This window comes from Chenopodium quinoa, unplaced genomic scaffold (genome assembly GCF_001683475.1).
Source record: "Chenopodium quinoa cultivar QQ74 unplaced genomic scaffold, ASM168347v1, whole genome shotgun sequence".
Classification (NCBI taxonomy): Eukaryota; Viridiplantae; Streptophyta; class Magnoliopsida; order Caryophyllales; family Amaranthaceae; genus Chenopodium; species Chenopodium quinoa.
In genome coordinates this window covers 7956744-7977550 of record NW_018742484.1, presented here as the reverse complement: position 1 = coordinate 7977550, position 20807 = coordinate 7956744, and the positions used below count along the sequence as shown (strand labels likewise).

At 34.1% G+C, this 20807-nt stretch overlaps 3 protein-coding genes across 9 annotated transcripts; 1 reads left to right on the top strand and 2 right to left on the bottom strand.

The window, feature by feature from the left end:
- Positions 1 to 41: 41 nt before the first annotated feature.
- LOC110719703 (uncharacterized protein At4g10930-like) lies at positions 42 to 12778 on the bottom strand. 4 transcript variants are annotated; one of them, XM_021898686.1, is made up of 15 exons: positions 12623 to 12778; positions 12348 to 12453; positions 10959 to 11044; positions 10783 to 10873; positions 10329 to 10378; positions 10174 to 10243; positions 8571 to 8680; positions 7696 to 7761; positions 6838 to 7256; positions 6616 to 6745; positions 6440 to 6445; positions 3358 to 4573; positions 3187 to 3261; positions 702 to 1793; positions 42 to 490 (listed from the first exon to the last, which is right to left on the bottom strand). In XM_021898686.1, the coding sequence occupies exons 2-15, from the start codon at positions 12411 to 12413 to the stop codon at positions 275 to 277; spliced, it is 3693 nt and encodes a 1230-aa protein (XP_021754378.1). In that variant the 5' UTR covers positions 12414 to 12453; positions 12623 to 12778; the 3' UTR covers positions 42 to 274. The 4 variants fall into 4 exon arrangements, with proteins under 4 accessions (XP_021754378.1, XP_021754380.1, XP_021754381.1 ...); XM_021898688.1 differs by lacking the exon at positions 6440 to 6445 and having other exon boundaries at positions 12623 to 12777; XM_021898689.1 differs by lacking the exons at positions 10329 to 10378; positions 10783 to 10873; positions 10959 to 11044; positions 12348 to 12453; positions 12623 to 12778 and having other exon boundaries at positions 8571 to 8676; positions 10174 to 10241.
- Positions 12779 to 14012: 1234 nt separating this feature from the next.
- On the top strand, positions 14013 to 18390 carry LOC110719701 (protein FAR1-RELATED SEQUENCE 7-like). Of its 4 annotated transcripts, XM_021898682.1 has the most exons (7): positions 14013 to 14442; positions 14967 to 16074; positions 16319 to 17321; positions 17400 to 17489; positions 17565 to 17648; positions 17733 to 17798; positions 17885 to 18390. In XM_021898682.1, exons 1-7 carry the CDS (start codon positions 14208 to 14210, stop codon positions 18365 to 18367), a joined length of 3069 nt encoding a protein of 1022 aa, XP_021754374.1. In that variant the 5' UTR covers positions 14013 to 14207; the 3' UTR covers positions 18368 to 18390. The 4 variants fall into 4 exon arrangements, with proteins under 4 accessions (XP_021754374.1, XP_021754376.1, XP_021754375.1 ...); XM_021898684.1 differs by lacking the exon at positions 17400 to 17489; XM_021898683.1 differs by lacking the exon at positions 17733 to 17798.
- Positions 18391 to 18535: 145 nt separating this feature from the next.
- LOC110719700 lies at positions 18536 to 20182 on the bottom strand. Its single transcript, XM_021898681.1, has 6 exons — positions 19825 to 20182; positions 19578 to 19737; positions 19347 to 19475; positions 19128 to 19271; positions 18813 to 19013; positions 18536 to 18713 (listed from the first exon to the last, which is right to left on the bottom strand). Exons 1-6 carry the CDS (start codon positions 19869 to 19871, stop codon positions 18600 to 18602), a joined length of 795 nt encoding a protein of 264 aa, XP_021754373.1. The 5' UTR covers positions 19872 to 20182; the 3' UTR covers positions 18536 to 18599.
- Positions 20183 to 20807: the final 625 nt, after the last annotated feature.

The window sequence follows — 20807 nt, the reverse complement described above, 5'->3', positions numbered from 1 at the left end:
CATTTGGTTATCGTAGGATAGCTACACTGTACTTCAGTTTATTATTTGAATGTAATTGAAATTACGATAAAATCCCAATCTAACGAACAATAGGGCAGTTAAAATATTGTAAAACTGCTGTTTCTTTTTTTTTTTTTTTTTTTCTTTTTACAGATTGTCATTTATGCTAGGTTAAATTGCCTAAATCAGCAGTGTTTGTCTCAATATTCTGTTCTTATGTACAAGATATTAAAAAGGGGATTTTTCATCAATTTGTAATAAATGACATAAAATTTCACTTATTTTCCTTGTGCTTGGCCGTCTCAATATATTGCCCAGCAAGCTTCTTCACCTTTTCACCTTCCTTGATAAGAAAATTGGCATTTTTGGCTTTAGAATGATGTTTCATCACCTTCTCAGTCGTTTTCCCTACCGCCCATCTATATTGATCCACTGTGATCACACCACTCTTGCAAAGCGGCCTGATGTGCTCTTTTATAAAAGCTTCTACCTGCACCCAATATCGTTCAATTTTTTGTCACTAAAGGCAAGTTTCCTTGACATCCACGGCCATAAAACTATGCAAGTTATACCTAAGCTTATGCGAAAAGGCATTTTTGATAAACAATGTAATACAAATATTTAAGCAGAGGTCTATAACTGACTAATGTGCAATAGCAAAGAACCACAAACCAGAAAAATGTACTGGAGGAAGTTAATACCTTTTTTTGCACTGATTCAGCATGATCACTTTTCTTGTCAACCTTGAGATCATTCTTCCCTCTGTCAGCCTTTTCTCTTAAGACAGAAGAGTCAGAAGAATTTTCCCCAACAATAATGCTGTGAACAGAATCAGTGGTCAATTTATTCTGGTTGGAACTGCTAAAATTAAGTTTATTGGCTGTCTGCAATTCTGAATTGTCGGCTGGAACCAGGTCAGAATTTTTTTTGATTGATTGCTCTTTGTCTGGACCATATAGCGCTTCATATTCTGCGACCGAGAGCTCTTCACATTCTCCATCCAGAGAGGTGTCTCCAGAAGGTGGTATAGAATTGACCTTATCCTTCATGGGTGAGCTTTCAGTGCCCGTATCATTGGGACATGCAGGTAAATCTGGTGTGCTCAGTGTATCAGTCTTCAGCAAATCCTGCTCTTTAGCCTCAGAAGCATTGTCTAACTCAAAGGTATTCCGAGTGGAGAAAACAACTTTCACTTTGGACTCCCCCTCTTCTCCTTTCCCCTTTGATGCATTAATTGAAGTAGCCCCAATATACTCCTCTTCATCTAAATCATACTCAAAATCACCATAAATGTCTAGATCAGGATGACAATCCATTTCAAATATACTTGTTAATTCTTCTTCTTTGACCTCTCCTAAAGGCTTACTATCATCACCACTAAGATCAGCAACCTTTTGGAGTGGACTACACGGAGGAGAATCAGACAAAAGACCAGCAGCTCTCAACGCTGCCTCAGCTTCAGATTTAGGTGATGATATCGAAGATTGGTCATCTTTGGAGGATACTGGTACTGGGCTTGAAAGAGTAGATTCAGAGTAACCTCTGGAGGGTACTGGTGGTACAGGGCTAGAAGGACTGGGTTCAGCCAGAGTGTTGGAAGTACTGCAATTTGTACGATTTTGTATCTCCTGTGAACAAAGATTCAAATAGACAGCCTTGCTATTGGACCTGTCCGCAACCTGCTTTTCAATGTTGATAGCATCCGCAACAGCCAGCTCAGTTTCAGCAGTTCGATGCATAGATGACAAATTTGTCATCTTGAGGAAATGTTCTGTCAAGCGGTAAAGTTGTGTCTGTGTATAAAAAAAGCTGCATAAGTCCTTAATGAAGATTGATCAATTATACAAACCTATCATTCTATCAAGCAAGCAATTATAATCCTACTGTTCTGTCAAGCAGATCAAACGTCCTAAATAATTAGAAAGTTAGATGTAGCTTGTAAAGGGTCATTTGTAAAGATTTGCTCAATCAAAAAGGTAAGAGAAAACTATTACCTAGCTGCCCCCTGACAATGTTAATGAGATGCTAAACAAAGTGAAAAAACATCTCCACAGCTGTGGATTAGCAATAAATCTCTCTTTTATTGAAATAAAAGTTGTTTTATTTTTTGTATTCTAATTGTATTTCTGTGTGTATGATTAAATTATGTATTTATGTGCCTGCTTAGAATGAATGCAATTACGTTTGTCCTCAATGATATTTTTGTGGATTATTTTGATGATTTTTGCACAAACATATAAACAAATAATCTCCATTAAATGATCAGAAAATATATACCACTTGAAAGCAACCGTATTGAGTTCAAAATAATACAGCGGCATTAGAGAAGAGTGTCCCACCATATTGGTTGATGTAAAAAACCTTTAAGAGGAATCAGGCGTGACTGCCTTCATAGTCTACATTTAACCAGCAGATTCAAAACAATAATTTGTGGATAACTATTGTTCCCTCAGCCCAATCGGACATGTTGTACACTTTATTCACTATTTTCTTTTCTTTTTTTTTTTTTTTTGACACACTTTTATTCACTATTGGATTTCCATATAATGGTAGATGTACTTCTTAGTTATCTCGCTACTTCTCTCTTTAAATACTACATATTTATTCTTGAACAGAGCTCATTTAGAAGTAGGATATAAATTAGCATGGATTGTTACATAGATCCATGGGTATTGCTCACACAACTATTACTTTGTACTGCAATAGACAATAAAGACTCGTGCCAACTATAAGCTGCTTCACTTTTCGGTGTCTCTATTAGAGTATGTTTGGATCGAAGGAAATGGAGGGAATGAAGGGATGAAATATATCTTTCATTTGGATAACAAGTCAGGAATGAAGGAAATTGGAGGGGAGAGAAATGGAAGGGTTAAATTGTAAGAAATTGATCTCTCCAACAATGGAGAGATTTGGAAGGAAAACTCGTTATTCTTCCCTCCCCTCCCTTATCCCTTCTCTCCTCTTCCCCACCCTCCCCTTATTTTCCTTCCCATTTCTTTATCCAAACAAACTGTTAATCATGGATTAAGGTGCTTCAATTCACCAAATTTTATAAGGTGCTACTGTTAATATAACTATAACATGACCAACTGTTGTGTTATTTCTGAACCATAGCAGACCTTAAGTGTTACTGCTGCAGAGGTAGCAAACACTCGTAGTTTTACAATTACAGGAAGTAGCAGATACCTGCCGAACTGATATCGCAATCTTATTCTGGCGAGTGGGTGCTAGTTCAGGTTTCATATCTGTCGGTAATTCAGCCTGCTCAGTCAATGAAACCAGAGAAGCTTATTAGAAATACATCAAATTTTTAATGAATAATAGATAGGGAAACTCTAAAATGAGATTATGACATACCAACAAAGGATAGTTAGCCTTTAATGCAGCATTTTCTTGTTTCTGTTGCATGGGTCCCGTAACATCAGAAGCTGTTTTCCTCGCAAGAACCTCTAGGGCCCATTTCCTTTTATCAATCTTAAAGTCATTCACTTTACCAGTAATTTTCTTTTGTGAAGAGACCTTATCGGGGTGTCCACTTGCATAAAGTTTCCCGGAAACAGCTCCATTTCTATTACTGGTGCAAACACTCTTCTTGTCATCAGCAGAAGCAATATTACTTAGAGCAGGATCCTCATTTCTTTTCAAAGATGCCATAGTACTTTCTCCTGAAGATAGCAGGTTATTATGGTTGGAACAAGCAGCTGCTTTCAGAACAGAAAGAGGCTTGATATCATCTTTTCGAGGGAAAAGCGAAGTATCAGCTAGATAAAGCCTTGAAAGAATAGGAGCTGTAGTGTCTTCCTCAGAAGTTTGATCTGCAATTTTGGTTTCTGGTCTCCTTTTAAGAAGGTTAAGAACCATTCTTAAAGTTTCAATTTTTTCTGGTTTAGAAGTTGTCAAGCAGCGGTGCTTCCAAAATTCAACTTCACAATCACGATCCCATGCGCGTCTTCTTTTTCCACTAGATGTTGCATATATCTTCTTTGTGAGATTCTCCCTTGCTTTTCCCTTCTGTAACATTAACTTCTTTGCTTTGACCACTGCAGAAGATACCTTCTTAGCTGGTTCAGCCACAGATCCAGCTACGGCAGCTCTGAAAGCAGTTAGCAGATTAGGGTCAAGAATGCTTTTCCCAATGTCATCTGACGGCTTATTACGAACAGCTTCTCTGATTTCCTTTCTCAGCTTCTGTACTACAGCTTCTGACTCCTTTTCGGCACCAGGTCTCCTCATGATCTTTTTCACTCGTAGTCCAGCTGCACTTTTTTCTACCTTAGCACATTTACCAGCCTCCTTTTCACGTGCAGACCTATTTGTTGTGCTACTTTTGACTCCCTGGACTATACTCATTATATCAATAGGCCGGCTCTTCTTCACCATTATATTCTTGTCTACTTCATCTACAGATCTTTTTATTGGTTTTCTGTTTTTCTTCAAATTCTCAGATGCATAGACATCTGCTTGGTCATTCAAAGAAGTATTTCTGGTACGTTTATGAGCTTTTACTTTCTTTGATGAAGATGCACCCTCAAGCTTACCTTCATGATGCCCATTGCAATCGATTGTCTGAGAACTGCTTTTCAGGACACACAAAATAAAGCACAAATCAGTATTTATAGGAAATAAGGGAATGTTAAAGTCACCATGTTAACACTTTCTTCTATCACTATGTAGATGTCTGCTGCAGTCATGTCTGATTGTTAGGTCAAGTTTTGATTAAGAATAGAATCCATAACCAATACTTGACCTAGCAATCAGAAAATGGGCCTATAAATCATAAGTAAGACAATAGAGAGAGTGCAATCTTACTACATGAAATGGACCTACTAATCAGGCAACAAAGAGAAGACTCTGCTTAGTATGGTAAGTTACATACTAAAATGCAATTACATAATTAGTTTGATGCTATAATTAGATTATTCATGATAAAAGCTCTATCTGAAAGTTTTGAAAGACATGTCCCTACACCAATGTCAAATATTAAGGCTGTGTCCCCGTGTCATTGACATTGAGCCTTAACAAGTTGGAAACATGGATTTGTTTGTATGTACCTGTTCCAAAACTTTGCATATATACCATAATTGGTCAACAAGCCCCAGGAGAATTCACATGCAGTCCTATGTGATAGGCTTATACCCCTTACAAAAGCTTCATCACATACGAGGTTGATTGAAGGATCAGAATGAAGATAATACTAGTCCCATGTGATAGGCTTATACCCCTTACAAAAGCTTCATCACATAAAGAGGTTGATTGAAGGATCAGAATGAAGATAATACTAGTTTACCTATAAGTTGGATATAAAGCATAGTTCTAGTCCTATTATTTTCTCCTCGGGAAAAATAGACTGTTCTTACTCTCCTCAAATTTCACATGAAACTGAAAAAAATATAACCTACTACATACAATTTTAAACATGGAAAATGAGAACTCAAAACCAAGAAAGCCAAAAGAATATGCTGATGAGAAGCTGGTCAATTAAGGAGCCCCCAAACAGCACAAAAGGGATGAAAAGAGATAGTTTGATATCTGCATGTCCAAAGACCAACGCAAAGTAGTTGCTTCATGATACAGGTTCTAACTAGGGTCATGGGGCAGGTTCCAGCTCCCAGAATTCCTGACATAAAAAATATGCCATTTAATACCCACAATCAGTATAGACCAATCAGGTAATGATCTGATAAATCCATGGACCACCTCCAACATACAGTTTCTTCCAATAACTTAGTTGTACTCCCAAAAAATAAAGAGACAAAATACCAGATAATGTTTCAACTATAAGCCCAATTCAAAATTTAAACATCACAAATTAGAAAATGACATGTACCAAAGAAAGTGGAGAAAGACAGAGCACAAATCATTTTTTGGTCCAAGATCAGGTACCTGAAATCCCACAATACCCGAAGTCTGACATTAAAGTATATTGGATCAGCTAATATTCAACCTGGATTTACCAGGTTAAGGCTCCCAATTCTCATAATGGATATTGGATTGGATTAGTTCCAACAAAAAAGTATTGCAACGAAGTCTAGAACCCAAATCATAGTGCACCAGGAAATAAACAAAAAGTTGAGCTGCAATATAACCCACTCCACCACCTAAGATCCAAAAGCCAGCCACTCCTGCAGGTATACCACATTTGTAGAACCACGTAGTCATCAATTTGGTATTAATTAATGACAGCCCAAGGACGGCTTCAGATTATAAGGTATAATACATATTGTGTATGTATAGCTATTTTCATGGACCTCTAACTGAAAATTTCTCTTTTCTTCCTTTCTAACCTTCCAACGCCATTTCTAAAGTTCTCAACCATCATGCTCTATGATCTCCCAGAATGTGGACCCCATCACCTTAGAAATGAGATTCCATATCACCTTGGAAAACTTTATGTGTTGAATGATCATGCTTTGAATTTGAGTGCAGATGATAAAGTTACCTAGCTCTGCAACATCATTTACCCTTCAGAGACAATACTCCTAGCACTCTGTTAGAGTGAAGTCATAAAATATATTGGGTCAACAGAAACACCGAGAAAACACACATATTTAGACAAGGCAAACAGAGGGAAAAAGTAATTCAGTGAAGTAAGAAAACGTTACAAAAGAAAAAGACCTGTTCTCAGGACGCTTCCGCTTCACAGCAAGTCTTGGAGCAATATCAGACTTCAAATCTTCCAAACTCTCATAAGTTGAAGCATCATGCAGACACTCGTCTCCACTTGATAAAATTTTAGCTTTGTCATCTTCCAATACATGAAACAGTAAAAAATCAATAAAAATAACAATAGGAAAGTGTCAAAGATGACAATATGCTAATTAGACACATCATTTTTACCAGAGAAGGTTGAAGCCAAAGATAAGAGGTCAAGAGACATTCTTGATTCGTTCTCATCTGGCTCACTTTTTATAACAGTGTTTACAAACTTGGCAGAAAGGACATGTGATTCTGGTTGGATAGCATCCCTCCCTTGATCTGGTAATTTTTTCATTTCAGATGAACAACAATCAGAGCCCAATTGCTTATCTTTACAGCGATCAGTGAGTTCTCCAGTAGATTGACCATTCATATTCGGTTCGTCGACAGCATCTTCACTGTCAATCCTTGAGACAACCACTGCTGTTTCTCCTGAATCAGCAACACATATGGACACTTTTCCAGAAGATGTGTCAGCAAGATGATGGTGATCAACATTATTTCCCCTAAGATACGTTTCCTTGAGATCTGAATTCTGGTCTACTTCATTAACAAGACATCTACATTCAGAGCATAGAGAAGTGTTAAAAGGTTTATCCGGCAATTTATTTTTGCATACAGAGTTATATGGCTATACCACAGCATAAATTAACACTAACAGCTTGGCAGACATAGGCAATGCAGATACACCACCTTCCCAAAAAAAATAATAGTGATAACAGAATTGTCTACAAAATATTAAGAGAATGTCTAGTTTACCAGCTATAGAGCTTTGATCATGCACACATCAACTGACTTTTGAAAAGAATAGGGCATGCAGCTCATCCGTCAGCTAATGTCATTCCAAATTCCAGGTCATACAAGGTACTACCCAAGTAATAGCAAAACACAGCAGTACATATAGAAGTAATAGATAACCTGAAGGTCAAGCATCACATCCAAAAGGCACTCAAAAAGCTAAAGTTCAATAAATAAAAATATTATGTATTTCAGAATTACCTAGGGCACAGCCATGAATCTACACCTGTGCCTTCAGGATCAAATCCCACACAAAAAGCATGATACCTGCCACCATATAAGTCCAAACATCAGAACATAATTTCAGACTTAAACACAACCAACAACAAAGATGAGCAAAGAAAATGGTGGCTTACTGACACCATCCAATCAGCCCAACTCAGTGTATAAAACAAGCGCCTTAGGCACTAGGCATTTAGGTTAGAGAGCTTTTTTGCTCTAAGCAAGGCGCATTCAAAGAGGCACACTTCAATACAAAGAATTGGGTGTTTATATTGTACGCCTCACTTTAAAGAGGTGTGCCTAGGTGCAGCAGGACCTTCATTGCTCTAGTGTGCCTTGAGCATTTTTATACATTGGCCCAACTCCCCCTACCCCAAAAATAGAATAACAAAAGAAGAGACAGAAAAATAAAAGCATACTAGCAAAAAATGACAGAGAAAAAATAAGAGTATTTATACCAAAATTATTAACCTAAGTTAATTGGCTATTTATAGCACCACAAGGATTCAAGAACACATCAATAACCTAACTTCCTTGGTTACTCTACCTACTCTACCACCAAAACTGGTCAACAAAAAAGTAAAAATAAAAATTTCTAGTCATTTGGGGTATCATAATGCATATTTTTAGAATAGAAAATTGCAATATTTTTTTCACGAGGTAGGGCAACAAGTGACTGTTATACCTGGACCAAACAAGAGACATAGCCAAAGAAATAAACTATTCCAATAAGTTACTCAAATAATATCTTCTAATTACAGTGCTGCCTTGAAAATGTAAGCAAAGATACAGATCAACAGCATAAACAGATTGACATTTGGCTTTTAAAAAAGCAAAAGGACATGACATAATACCATATATCACAGGAATCACAAGCAATAGAAGTATCAAGGGTCATTGTTTCTTCATAGGTCAATGAACCACTCCGCATTTTGCAGCCATCTCCATCCAAGCAAGTAACTGCCTACACAGAGTGCAAAGTAATCAGATAGGTCGCGGAAAAAGAATTTTATTGCGACCAGAATCAAACCACTTAAACAAATTGTAGCTCATACACAAGATATGGTGAACGATCAGCAAACATATAACTCAAGACAAATAACTAACCAAAATTATTTATTTCTTTGTTAGAGAAAAAATGGCACTAAAAAAACAGTGGGCATACATAAAGAAGCTTGCGTATAGCATTTGAGGAATATTAAGTAGCTATCAGCCTATCACAGGATGATGCTTCAAAGATAGACTAAAGATAGAGGACTCATATGACGAACAATTATCAAGATACCTAAATTTGTAATTAAAATAAACCAACTATGGCAACCACTGAAATAGTCACCCCTTAAACATCACATCCAGCATTCCATCCCCACATCCACTGCCTTAATCACGTAAGAGGTAGAAATGCCATCTTGAGCTCAAGATAGCAGGTTATTCTTGGAGTTATCACATGGTACATTAGCACATTCGCTGTCCCAAACAATCAGTATGGAAACATTGACCATTACCACAAGCACACTCCCCCACCCACCCCCCCTGGTCGGGAAAGAAGAGAAAAAAAAAAAAAAAAAAAAACTCATCCCACTCTCAAACCCAAGAAAAACCAAAAAATATGGTAGTTGGCCATATGTAGCTACGAGGTTCAATAATAACAGCATTTATAACACCATGAGCACATGAAACCAGTTACACCAATGCAAAACAAACTGCTATCATGTGCAAACTAGCTACAACTTGCCACAACATTATTGTCTATTAGGAATACGGATAACCAGAATACCTACAGTACTCGAAACAGTAAAGTAAATTGCCAAACATTAGATTATGACATTCTAAATCTTCAGACCAAGCCAACTAAAGCTTTGAGAATCCACAAAAATATCTGAATCTCACCTCTGAATTATAAAGTAATAAAACATAGAAATCCTACTCTAACACTGGGGTTAACGTAAAGCAGTGGCAGCAAGAACCCCAATGAAACATCCTCAGCTAGGAAACATGCTGAAACATAGATTCTATCAAATAAAGGGTTAAACACTTCATATCCATGACCAGAATTCCAGAAAATACAGAATGATGCATATTAGATAAAAGAATTTAGCACCAGAATCAACTGTTACTAAAGTTGTTAAAGACATGAGCAAAGAGATATGGCAATTTGTGTGTGTCGATTTGAATATACTGTTCGTATGTAGAAGAGTCGGATGAAAATTTTCAGTTATCGGGTTATCGTTAATAGTCAAGAGAAGGAAAAGGCAAAAAGCGGGATCTGTAATAGCTACAACAGGGGAAAGGCAAAAAGCTAGTCCTCCTTGCAACCAACAAGTCATATAATGCCTTAGATTAAGAAATGAACTGAAAATGACAATTTACCAATGATAAGCAACATCAGACCGACAGTACCCCTGAAGTGTTACATGTAGTAATGCAAATGACAAAATTTTATAAGCGAACAATTACATTTTCATCAATGTAATAAGATGGAAGGGAGGGAGTGTTGTTATTCCCTTCAACACACCAATCATCATCTCTGCAAAGAAGCAAACCATGCCAGTTAATTGTCATTCATAGAGCTGTTATTATAATGTTACAGCAACACATAACCAACTTGATACCTGGAATCTATATCCTCATCAATATTGCTGCAGCCAATTGTGTCATACACCTACATTATCCCAAGTTAATACATTTTAGGTCAGGTTGATCTTTGAAGTTGACGATGAACCAATTGCAATTTCATCATACTCCCCCGTCCCTAAATAAAAGTCCCACTTTGATTGTTTGCACTAATCATGTAATCATGTGCTTATATTGGCCATTTACTTTTAAGAATATATATATAAAATATATGTATTATAGTAAAAACTGGATGTCTATATACTTCTGAATAATTATGTGTTGGCAAAGGTGCCAACTTAAAGTGGGACTTTTATTTAGAGAGGGAGGGAGTAAAATATCATTATTTACACAGAACAGTTTTCTAAGAGGACTAAGGGAACAACAAAGGCGATCCAGGGTCTGAGGATGCTATAGTATCTGTCCATTTTGACAAGAAGTAATGAAACTCACAGAGACACATGTGATCAGTTGAAATTCATTCTGGCACAACGGGCAAAGATTTGTGATAGTGGCCCAGTTATCAATGCAAACAAAACAAAACCTGAAACCAATGTATACGACAGTTAATAACCAGGCTGAACTAAAAGGTCAACAAAGTCACTGAAAAAGCATTTAAGATCTCATACCAGTGTTGGCAGCAATCCAAAACTCCCCTGTCAATTACAACATCCATGCATATGCCGCATCTTTCACCCTCGGCACCCAAATTATCCTACAACAAATAATGTTATACATCAAAAGGCAAAATCCTATGCAATGCATCAGATACTACACAGATAGGGTGGGATTAGTCAAATGGTAGTAAAACAACAGAAACATGTGTCAAATATATACCAATGTCGTTTCTGCTCACTATTTCCTTTTACAGATAATCGAAGAATTTGCATAAAAAGACGATGCATTCACATGGAAGATTTTTTTTTTTTTTCAATTGCACGAGATTTCACACGGGGAGACTACCACAAACCCATATTGCTTTGGACTTAGTGAACAGGTAAAGTATTAAATACCCAATTCCACAGTCAAATACATGAAAGTGAGAGAATAAAGGATTCATTTTTCACAATATAAACCAATCTACCACCACGTCCACCAGAATATCATAACATGGAGCTAGTACTTCTGTATTCCCTATTCTAATCAGCAAGCCAAGCCTGCAAATAAATGGCAATCTTGTTTGGCCAGACTTTAAGCTCCACATTCATTCCGAGGCATCAAAGTACCTTCACCCATTATTCTAGCCACTGAACAATGATTACACAAATGGGGACAAAACAGATACCTGACCAGTATTCTCAGTCTTAGTGTCTTCCAACCTAAAACAAATTGTTCTAAAACATTGTCGGGAAAGCCATAGTCTTATTAGAATCTGTCGGCTCCATAGCAAGTAGACCTTCAAGTTCTTACAGTAGAGGCAGAAAAACTAAACTAATCCTTTCGCATAAATAATTATAAATTCTCTCCTCAAGTTGCATTAACATCAAAATACAGTGTTCAACTTCATGATTAGCCTTTGTAACGTCAAAGCACAAGGTCAAAAGAAACGAGGAACGTCAGGAGTCTTTTGTCAGTAAATTACAACAATAGAATTGTACTCAGGCTACTCACATTTTCAACAAACTGAACTAAGACACCATAATAGTTCCCTAGCCAACTTTTTTGGATCCATACTTGCAAAGAAATCCAATAATATCAATACAAAGATATTAAAGCAAACTCATACAAATTCCAAGAATTTCGGGTTCGGGGGCGCGAAATGCAAAATCATATCAAACCTGTAGTTGTTCTTTTCCAATCAGCTTAACCTTTCATATTACCTCATTCGAATTACTCCAATCAGAACAAGCTAAAACAATTACACATGCAAGATAATCGCTTGAACGTTCAATCAAAATACAATTACACTACACAAATTTCAGCTCTAATACTCTACAATTTCATCAAAATACAAAATCAACCAAATCAAATGCTTCGAATTACAATTCAAGGACATGAAAATCCAGCTAACAACTTACAATTTCAGCATCAACTTCAACAGTATCTTCTTCAGATTGTACATTATTGAGTAATTCAATCTCCATATTCCCCTCTCAAGCAATACTCAACCCAATTTCCAACTATCTGCAACATGAAATTCAAAAGATAGCAATAAAATCAATCAAAAACGTAATCGGGATAAAGTTAGGGATTCGCTAAATTCTAGGGTTCCAAAATGTTCAAATCATTACAAAAATCGGAAAATCAAATTGGAATTGAGAGGAAATGATGAAATTGTAGAGAGAGAAAATACCTGAAAGCTAGAGTGAGAAAATTAAGAGTGCCATTGATAATAGATTTGTTGTTGAATTTGTAAGTCAAAATTGGAAGGAGAGATATTCTTCTCATGTATGAAAATTGGGAATTTTTTTTTTTTAATTATAAAAAACGTTTTAAAAAAGGAGTATTTTTTTAAAAAAACCAAAGAAAAAAAAGAAGTATTTAAGTCCAACTATAAGTGGAAAATCTACACACGGACACGGTAACAAATGTTCAATGTTTAGACTTCCGCCCATGGCGACATGGAACGTGCTTTTCACCTACACGAAATTGTCAAGTCCACAAGAATCTATAACGGATCCCGTATTCAAATTAAACGAAAGGATAAATCGGGTGGAACATTCAAAAAGGTAAATATCATTTTCTTGAATATTATAACATAATTTTATTTATTTTTATTCAACAAGTTTTTGGAGTGATTTTTTTAAAGTTTCAACATTTTTTTATCATACTTGTTCACACTCTTATTTTTCTTTTGCTATTATTACATTCTTTCGCAAAAGGGGCTTGAGAGTGAGAACTAATTTTTTTTTACTAATATAAAGTATACAAACTAAAAATTGTTCAACTAAATACTTAAACTAGCTATTACATATTAACTAAAATAAAAACAAAAGGTTAAATCTTCGTGTTTAGAGTAATTGATGATTGTTTGGAATAGACTCTTCTTGTTTTGGATTGTTCCTCCAAAAGGAACACAACCTACCCTTGTTGTTTGTCACTATAAGAACTAGGAAACTTGATGGAAGAAAGATGAAGAAACTGTTATTGCTGAGAGCCAACTAGTAAAAAGTTAACCAAACTTTCGGGCATGGACCGAAGGTAAAAGGTATAGTAAAAAGAGGTAATTAAGGTCAAATTGTGCGAAGAGAGTCACGAATGGTGACTCAGCACCTTGAATAGGTACTCTTTCATCTCTCGTGCAATTAAATATTAGGGGATTCATAGCTTGTCGCTTGTAGTACCTCTCTTCTCGAAAAAATTTAGTATTGTTAAGTGCATGCATGTTACGTAATTGTATGTACCTTTGTAGTCATTTATTCGTTTACATATCAAGTAATAGCAATTATAGCATGCACTTTTTTTCCAAAAAAGGGCAATTTAGTGTGCAGGTAATTCATTGGGTTTGTTTGGGTTTTTTCATTCCTTGTTAAAATCATTACTTCATTAGTTATGACACTAGACCACACACATTCATATACAAAATATTTAGTGTATTTGTGTGCATATGGCAGGTTATGGCTCGAACCAGACCACTCTTGATTCGTCCATGAATGCTTTAGAGTTGAGACTACTTGCCAAAAGATTCATACATATAATTTCTAACTATATAATCATCCATGAATGCTTTAGAGTTGTGAAAATTTTACCCTACACCCTAGTGTAGGGTGTGTTCCCTACACCCCCCCTATGCTACGTCGTTTTGTAGCTGGTATTGAGTTCCCTTTTGCGATTCTTTCCTTTTTTTTTTTTTTTTTTTTTTCCTTTTTTTCTTTTTTTCTTTTCTTCCTCTTTTTTCCTTTTTCCTTTGATTCTTATTATTCAATTTATGTATATATATGATTTTAAACCCTATTTTTTCTCTCTCTTCAATTGATCAACCAACCTCCATTTTTGATCTACATTTTTCTCTCGCTAATTCATCTTCTTCATTTGATTTTTTGAACGAATTCGTTAATTGTTACCGATCATCAATGGCGAATTCTGCATCTGGAGATTGCGTTGATTTTGATCGCGATTGCGAGCGTGTGTTTCCTTCTGGACTTCGTTTCGTTGATTCGTTTGTGCAACAATGTGAGTAATTGTGATCATAATTTTTCAATTTTTAATTATCCCTAATTTGTTCTGTTATAATGCTCTGTTAATTTGAACTTAATTGATGTATTATTATTCACTTTCGATTTTTGAATTTACTACTTTGATTACATTATGATGAACGTTTTTGGATTGTTGTACTTTGTATGAACATTTTGTTGCTTCATTTGTTGTTTCATTTGTTGTTTTCTCTGTGTTTTAGAATTGTGTGTTTTTGTCGTATATTTTGTAGATTATACTTTCAATTAATCGTTTATGTTTTCTTATTCATTGTTACTAATGTGTTTATGTTCAGTCTTAAAGTCATTTTTGATCATTTATTTTTACATTTTTATATCGATATTATGTGTAGTGGTAAATAATGAAAATATTGTTCAAAATATTATGTGCTGAAATTCTTTTTGCAATTGATCATGTGCTGTTTTGATATTGAACATTTTACTTATTTGTTATTGTTCATTCATGAAACTCTTTATGATCATTTATAATTGTATATTGTGCAGTGGAAAAAAATGATGATATTATGTATTTAGAAGCAGAACAGTCTGAATTAAAGGATAAAGAATTTAAATCTGAAGATGAAGCTTTCGAAGCGTATAATGAATATGCTTTTAGGAAAGGTTTTGGAATTCGAATTGGGAAGAGTAAGAGAAGAAGAGATGATTCTTTTTTGATGAAAAGATTTGTTTGTTGTAATGAGGGATTCAAAGATAATAAGTGTAAGAATAAAAGGATTTATGAGAAGTTGGATCATCGAACTGGTTGTTTAGCTTTTGTGCAGTTTCATATTGATCATTTAGGGGTCTATACATGTACAAGACATGAAATGGTTCATAATCATGCTATGATTCCTCCTGAAAAAAGGCATTTGATAAGGTCTCAAAGAGATGTGAATAAAGAGCAGCTTCTTTTCATTTCAACAATGAAATTGAGTGGAGTCAAAGTTACTGATTCTTTGAGGGTTCTAAAGAAGGAGGTTGGGGGATCTCCTAATCTTTGTTTTACTGCTTCTGATGCTTATAATGCATTGTCATCTGAAAAAGCTGCCCAAATTGAAGGATGTGATGGTAACCAATTGATTAAATATTTTGCCAAGAGACATGTGGATGAGACAGATTTTTATTATGATTTTGAACAAGATGATAGTGGTGCTTTAGTTAGTTTTTTTTGGCGTGATGGTAGGATGATGAGAGATTATCATTACTTTGGAGATTTGTTGGTTTTTGATACAACTTATAGAACTAATAAATATGGAATGATATGTGCTCCATTTGTTGGGATGAACCATCATGGTAACAATGTCATGTTTGGTATGGGTTTTATTCTTAATGAGCGCACCGAGTCTTTTGATTGGTTGTTTGATACATTTTTGCACTCAATGGGGAGGAAAAGTCCCATTACAATTATGACTGATCAAGCACAAGCGATTGCAGCGGGTATAAGAAACATTTTTCCTTCAACTGTTCATCATCGTTTATGTGTATGGCATCTTGAACAAAATTCTAAGAAACACATTGGAGCATTGAGAGCTTTGGAAGGCTTTACAGATTTGTTTGGATATCTTTTGAAGTATTGTGAAACTCCTGCTGAATTTGAATATTTCTGGAAAAGGTAAATTATTGTTTTTTGTATTTATTTTTTATTTTTATTATGTGATATATTTGATTATTATGTGATATATATATGAACATTTAGTGTTTTACATATGATCATACAATTTACTTTGTTATGTATGTTATCATAATATTATTAGTGTCCATATTGTTTATGATCATTATTCTTTACACAAATGTACATATTTTAATTTATATTTTGTTCATTTTTAAATTAATATATGATCATTTCTGTTATACAGGATGTGTGATAAATACAAATGTGAAAATGATGATTGGTTATGTGATTTGTATAAAATAAAGGAAATGTGGTGTCCTGCTTATTCTAAGAAGTATTGGTCTGGTGGTATATTGTCTTCTCAACGTAGTGAAACTACTAATAAGTCAGTTTCACAACGTCTTAATAAGACTCAAGGTTTATGTGATTTTTATCATGTTTTTCTTGATGTCATTTCTGAGTGGAGAAGTAAGGAAGGTGCAAGAGATTACAATACTCTGAGGGGTAATAGGCACCTAGCTTTTGCTAATATTGGTATATTAGATCATGCAAGATCATTGTACACTATTCAAGCTTATGTTCTTTTTGAAGAGGAGTTCATTAGGGGGACAGCTTATGATCATGTTGATAATGGTTTGCGTTTTCCAGAATATTCATATCTTCTTTGGAGGCCTGGGAAGGATATAATTAAGCATGAAGTTGTTTTTAATAAGGAAACACATGCAATTTGTTGCACATGCATGTACTTTAGTGAGACTGGTTTACTTTGTTCTCATTCTCTTCGAGTATATCATTTGCATTGTGTGCGTAATATTCCACAAGAGTATATAATGAAACGATGGACAAAGGCTTCCATGTGTAGTCATGGTATTGAAGAACCTACTTTGAGGACAAATGTTGTGGCTACTAGTGTTTGGAGGTCACAAACAATCAGAAAGTTTGTTAAGTTGATAACAAGTTGTCAGAATTCTTTGAATGCAAGGGCAGAGGTTGAGTGTTATTTCAATCTGTTAAAAGAAAAGGTTGAGAGTGTATCAGGTGTAATTGACTTTAGTGAACCTGTTAAAGAGGTTGAAATTGTTGATCTTGAGATCAAGAATCCTCCAAAAGCTAGGCCTAAAGGTGAGAGGAATGTAAGGCCTAAGAGTACCTTGGAGAAGCAGTGTAACAAGGCAAAGGGTAATTTCAAGAGGAAAAAGTCTCTGTACACTCCTTACAAAAGGGGTATAGGGCAAGCAGTTGTACAGGTATATGATCATTTCATATTTTCAAATTGATCATTTCAGTTTTCGTAAATGATCATTTATGTTTTTTTTTTTAAATAGGAACTTGATGAGAACGGTTGTGCTGTTACTTATGCTAATTCTATTAGTGATCCCATTGAATTGATTGTTTTGAGCAATAAACGGGCTCAGGTAAATTCAAATGTGCCAAAAAAAACATTTTATTTATATTTTATTAATATTGATTTTTATAATTTAAAAATATAGGTCGGCTTAAAATCAGCTGTTGTAGAAGAAATTCCTTCTAGTTCTAAGGAATCAAATCATAGTATTTCCAATGATTTTGATCAGGTATATGAACATTTATGATCTATATTATAATTTTTTTTTTATTTAATTTTTTATTTTTTATATTTTTTTTTGGTTTTTTTGTAGGCTACTGGTGAAAGCTCTCTTTCATCTATCATATCTATTGATGTTGATATTTCATCTATTGCTAAGGTTTTTTTTTTCCATATTTGTTTGTATAAGTGTTTGTAACTGATCATATACTGGTTTATTAATGATCAATTTAATTTTTTTTAAAGGCGAAGGATTTAAATCTTGAAGGTGTTTCTGCTGTTCAACCTTGTTCTAATTTTGGTGCAAATAAAGGTGCTTCTGGTGTTAAAACTTACTCTCAAATTAATCCAAGAGTTCCAATTCATACTAGTGCGTCAACAAAATCTCCTGTTGTTATTCAACCTACTGTTCCCAGGAATGTTCAAAATCAAACTCAGAATTGTTCAAACACCAATCCAGAAATGATCATATCCAACTCCAGGAATGTTCAATCAACAAATGTTCAAGTTATTTCTCCTACGGTTCAAATAAATGATCAAGGATTTCCTGTTCAGAATGTTCAAGTTACTCCTCCCACAGTTCAAAGAAATGATCAAGGTGCTCGTGTTCCAATTCTTCAATCAAGAAATGTTCAATTAGGTTCTAAAAAGATTTCTTCTAAATATGATAAGTTGTTAGCCTTTTTTGATACAAGTGTAGCTAAACGTTTGGCTAATAAAGATAAATAATTAGTATTCCAGAACTTTATAAACATTAGACTTTTTTGTAATGTTGATTTAATTACTATTTTGTAATTTTGAATTTTCGATCTATTATATAAAAAACTTTCATTCAAAGATTAAAATGAAATATCAATTACAATAATATTAAAATAAAATCCATAAGTCTACTTCTAAAAAAAAAAAAAATAGTCATATATAAGAAATGAACATATACATAGTTGTAAATGAACATTTGAAACTACAAAGTTGCAAATTTTCTAGCTTTCCTTCTATTTGCTCTTGATTCAGTGTTTTCTTCAAATAACATCAGTTCTGCTGTGTATTGGAGCCTTAGATTTCTAATTTGTTCCACCTGTTGAACAAAATGAATTGTCAAATTTTAATTAAACAATCTTTACTGTTTCATAAATGAATATTATATCTTAAATAATTGATCATTTATAACTCTTACATTGTTTGGTTTTAAATCACAAATCCAGCTCTCATTAGGATCAGCAGTGAAGGTTTCCATATGCTTCATAATGTAAACTCCACAGTTTGTATAGTCATTGTTGCTACGCCATTTCATCTTTTCCAAAACAACTGTGTAGTCTTCAATTCTTTTTGCATCTTGATATCCAAGGTGTTTCATGTACTCTGCCAATCCTTTTAACTGATAGAAAAAAGAGTAAAAATTGTTTAGAAGTTTGTATTGTGATGAAGACATGAACAATTAATAAAATATAATTGATCATGTAGTCAACTATAAATGAACATATTATCTCACCATCATTTTTGGTTGTTCTTCATATTTTGCTTGGACTGATACCTTTTTTGGTAGTTTTCTATTGTCAATTATATGAATTTTGTCTTCTATATGATTGACGCACAACAGAAAAAAATGTTGAGAAGTTGATACTGGGAAGAAGACCTGAACAAATTATATAATGTTATTGGACAATATATTGAAGGTAATTGAACATTTGTATTAAACAAGAATTAATACCTGTTTATATCCAACAATGCTGTCAATTTTATTCAACTTCAGTTCATTGTCAATTCTTTCTATGAAGGCATTAATTCTTGTCTTCATTGATGATCCTTCTTGACAAACTCTATTTGTGCACATAATGTGCTGTTGAAATACAAACAAACATATAGAAGTTAAATGAATTTTTAGCAATTATTTATCATAGGAAAATAGAATCAATAATATAAAAAAAGAAGAAAGACTAACATGAAGCACTGTTGAGAAATAAATCTTGTTTCTCGGCTTTTTATGATTAAGAAACCTTGCCCATCCATCTATGACACAATTTGTCACTTCAACATCATCTCCAAGAGTTTTCATTTCATTTCTATTGATGAGATTCAAGCCATCATAGTATAAGAGTGCACTGCATTATGAACATTTAATAATATGAATGTGAACATATTTTTATAAAAGATATTAAACCTTAAGTTTAATTAGTGTAAGTAATTACCTTTCATCTTTTCCACCAAGAGCAAAGTCTACTGCAATTTGGTTCATGGCTTTCTCATCTTTAAACAGATCCTTGTACTTGACCAAGTAAGGAGATCGGAAAGCAGGAGGAATTGTTTTCTTTTCGCGTTTTGGTCTTGTTGTTCAATATAAAATATTGTTAAATTAAGAAAATTATGAGGAACATAAATGAACATTTGAGTGTATATAAATAAATTTGAAATTATACCTTTCAACCTTTTCCTTTTCAGTTTTTTTCTTCTTTTCTGCAATTGACTTTTTCTTATCATCATTCCTGGTCATATTACATAACACAAATGTACATTTAGGTATATGAAAATGTTCATTATTATTTTTGAACATTTACTTAATATAAATAATGTACCTTTTTGTGACTTTTGAGGATGAAGCAACAATCTTCTTGTTTTCACTGAAAAGTGAAACAATGTCAGTACATATTAATAAAATAAAAGCTTCTTATGTAACACCCTGAATCATTTTCAATTCATAAAATGAAAGATATTGATTTAACATAAACCTATTGATTTAACATAAACCATACATTCATATTACATATTCAACAAAATAATGTTCACACATACAATAGTTTGAGAAACACCAGTTTCAAGTTACAACACGATAGTAACATAAGTTAAATTGTTCCATCTAGATATTTTATCCTACACCATTACATAACCCTAATAGTAAGACATGTCTTCAGGATTTTACCCCTCCACTTTTTCATCATTTTTTGTTTTTTCAAAAACATCTTCCTTGTTTTGTTTTCCACCTCCAACTGTGTTTTTTGGATCATCACTTTTTTCACCACCATCTGACCTAGGGTCAGCATCAACCACTGAACCAGATCCTGCATCTAAGAAAAAATTTAATTAGATATAATATAATTTCTTTGTAAATGAACATTTGAGTATTTATAATTGAACATTATACCTGTTCTAGGCAATCCTTCATTATCTGACCTAG

Excerpts from the sequence above, each read along its gene's own strand:
- LOC110719703 (XM_021898686.1), bottom strand. The coding sequence starts at position 12,413 with ATGGAGATTGAATTACTCAATAATGTACAATCTGAAGAAGATACTGTT. Across the intron at positions 10,244-10,328 it reads GATGAGGATATAGATTCCAG|AGATGATGATTGGTGTGTTG; the intron begins GTATCAAGTTGG and ends GCTTCTTTGCAG. Across the intron at positions 7,257-7,695 it reads GATTCATGGCTGTGCCCTAG|ATGTCTTGTTAATGAAGTAG; the intron begins GTAATTCTGAAA and ends CTCTGAATGTAG.
- LOC110719701 (XM_021898682.1), top strand. The coding sequence starts at position 14,208 with ATGATTTTAAACCCTATTTTTTCTCTCTCTTCAATTGATCAACCAACC. Across the intron at positions 14,443-14,966 it reads TGATTCGTTTGTGCAACAAT|TGGAAAAAAATGATGATATT; the intron begins GTGAGTAATTGT and ends TATATTGTGCAG. Across the intron at positions 16,075-16,318 it reads TTTGAATATTTCTGGAAAAG|GATGTGTGATAAATACAAAT; the intron begins GTAAATTATTGT and ends TCTGTTATACAG.
- LOC110719700 (XM_021898681.1), bottom strand. The coding sequence starts at position 19,871 with ATGAACCAAATTGCAGTAGACTTTGCTCTTGGTGGAAAAGATGAAAG. Across the intron at positions 19,738-19,824 it reads CTTGGTGGAAAAGATGAAAG|TGCACTCTTATACTATGATG; the intron begins GTAATTACTTAC and ends TTCATAATGCAG. Across the intron at positions 18,714-18,812 it reads GTGATTTAAAACCAAACAAT|GTGGAACAAATTAGAAATCT; the intron begins GTAAGAGTTATA and ends TTTGTTCAACAG.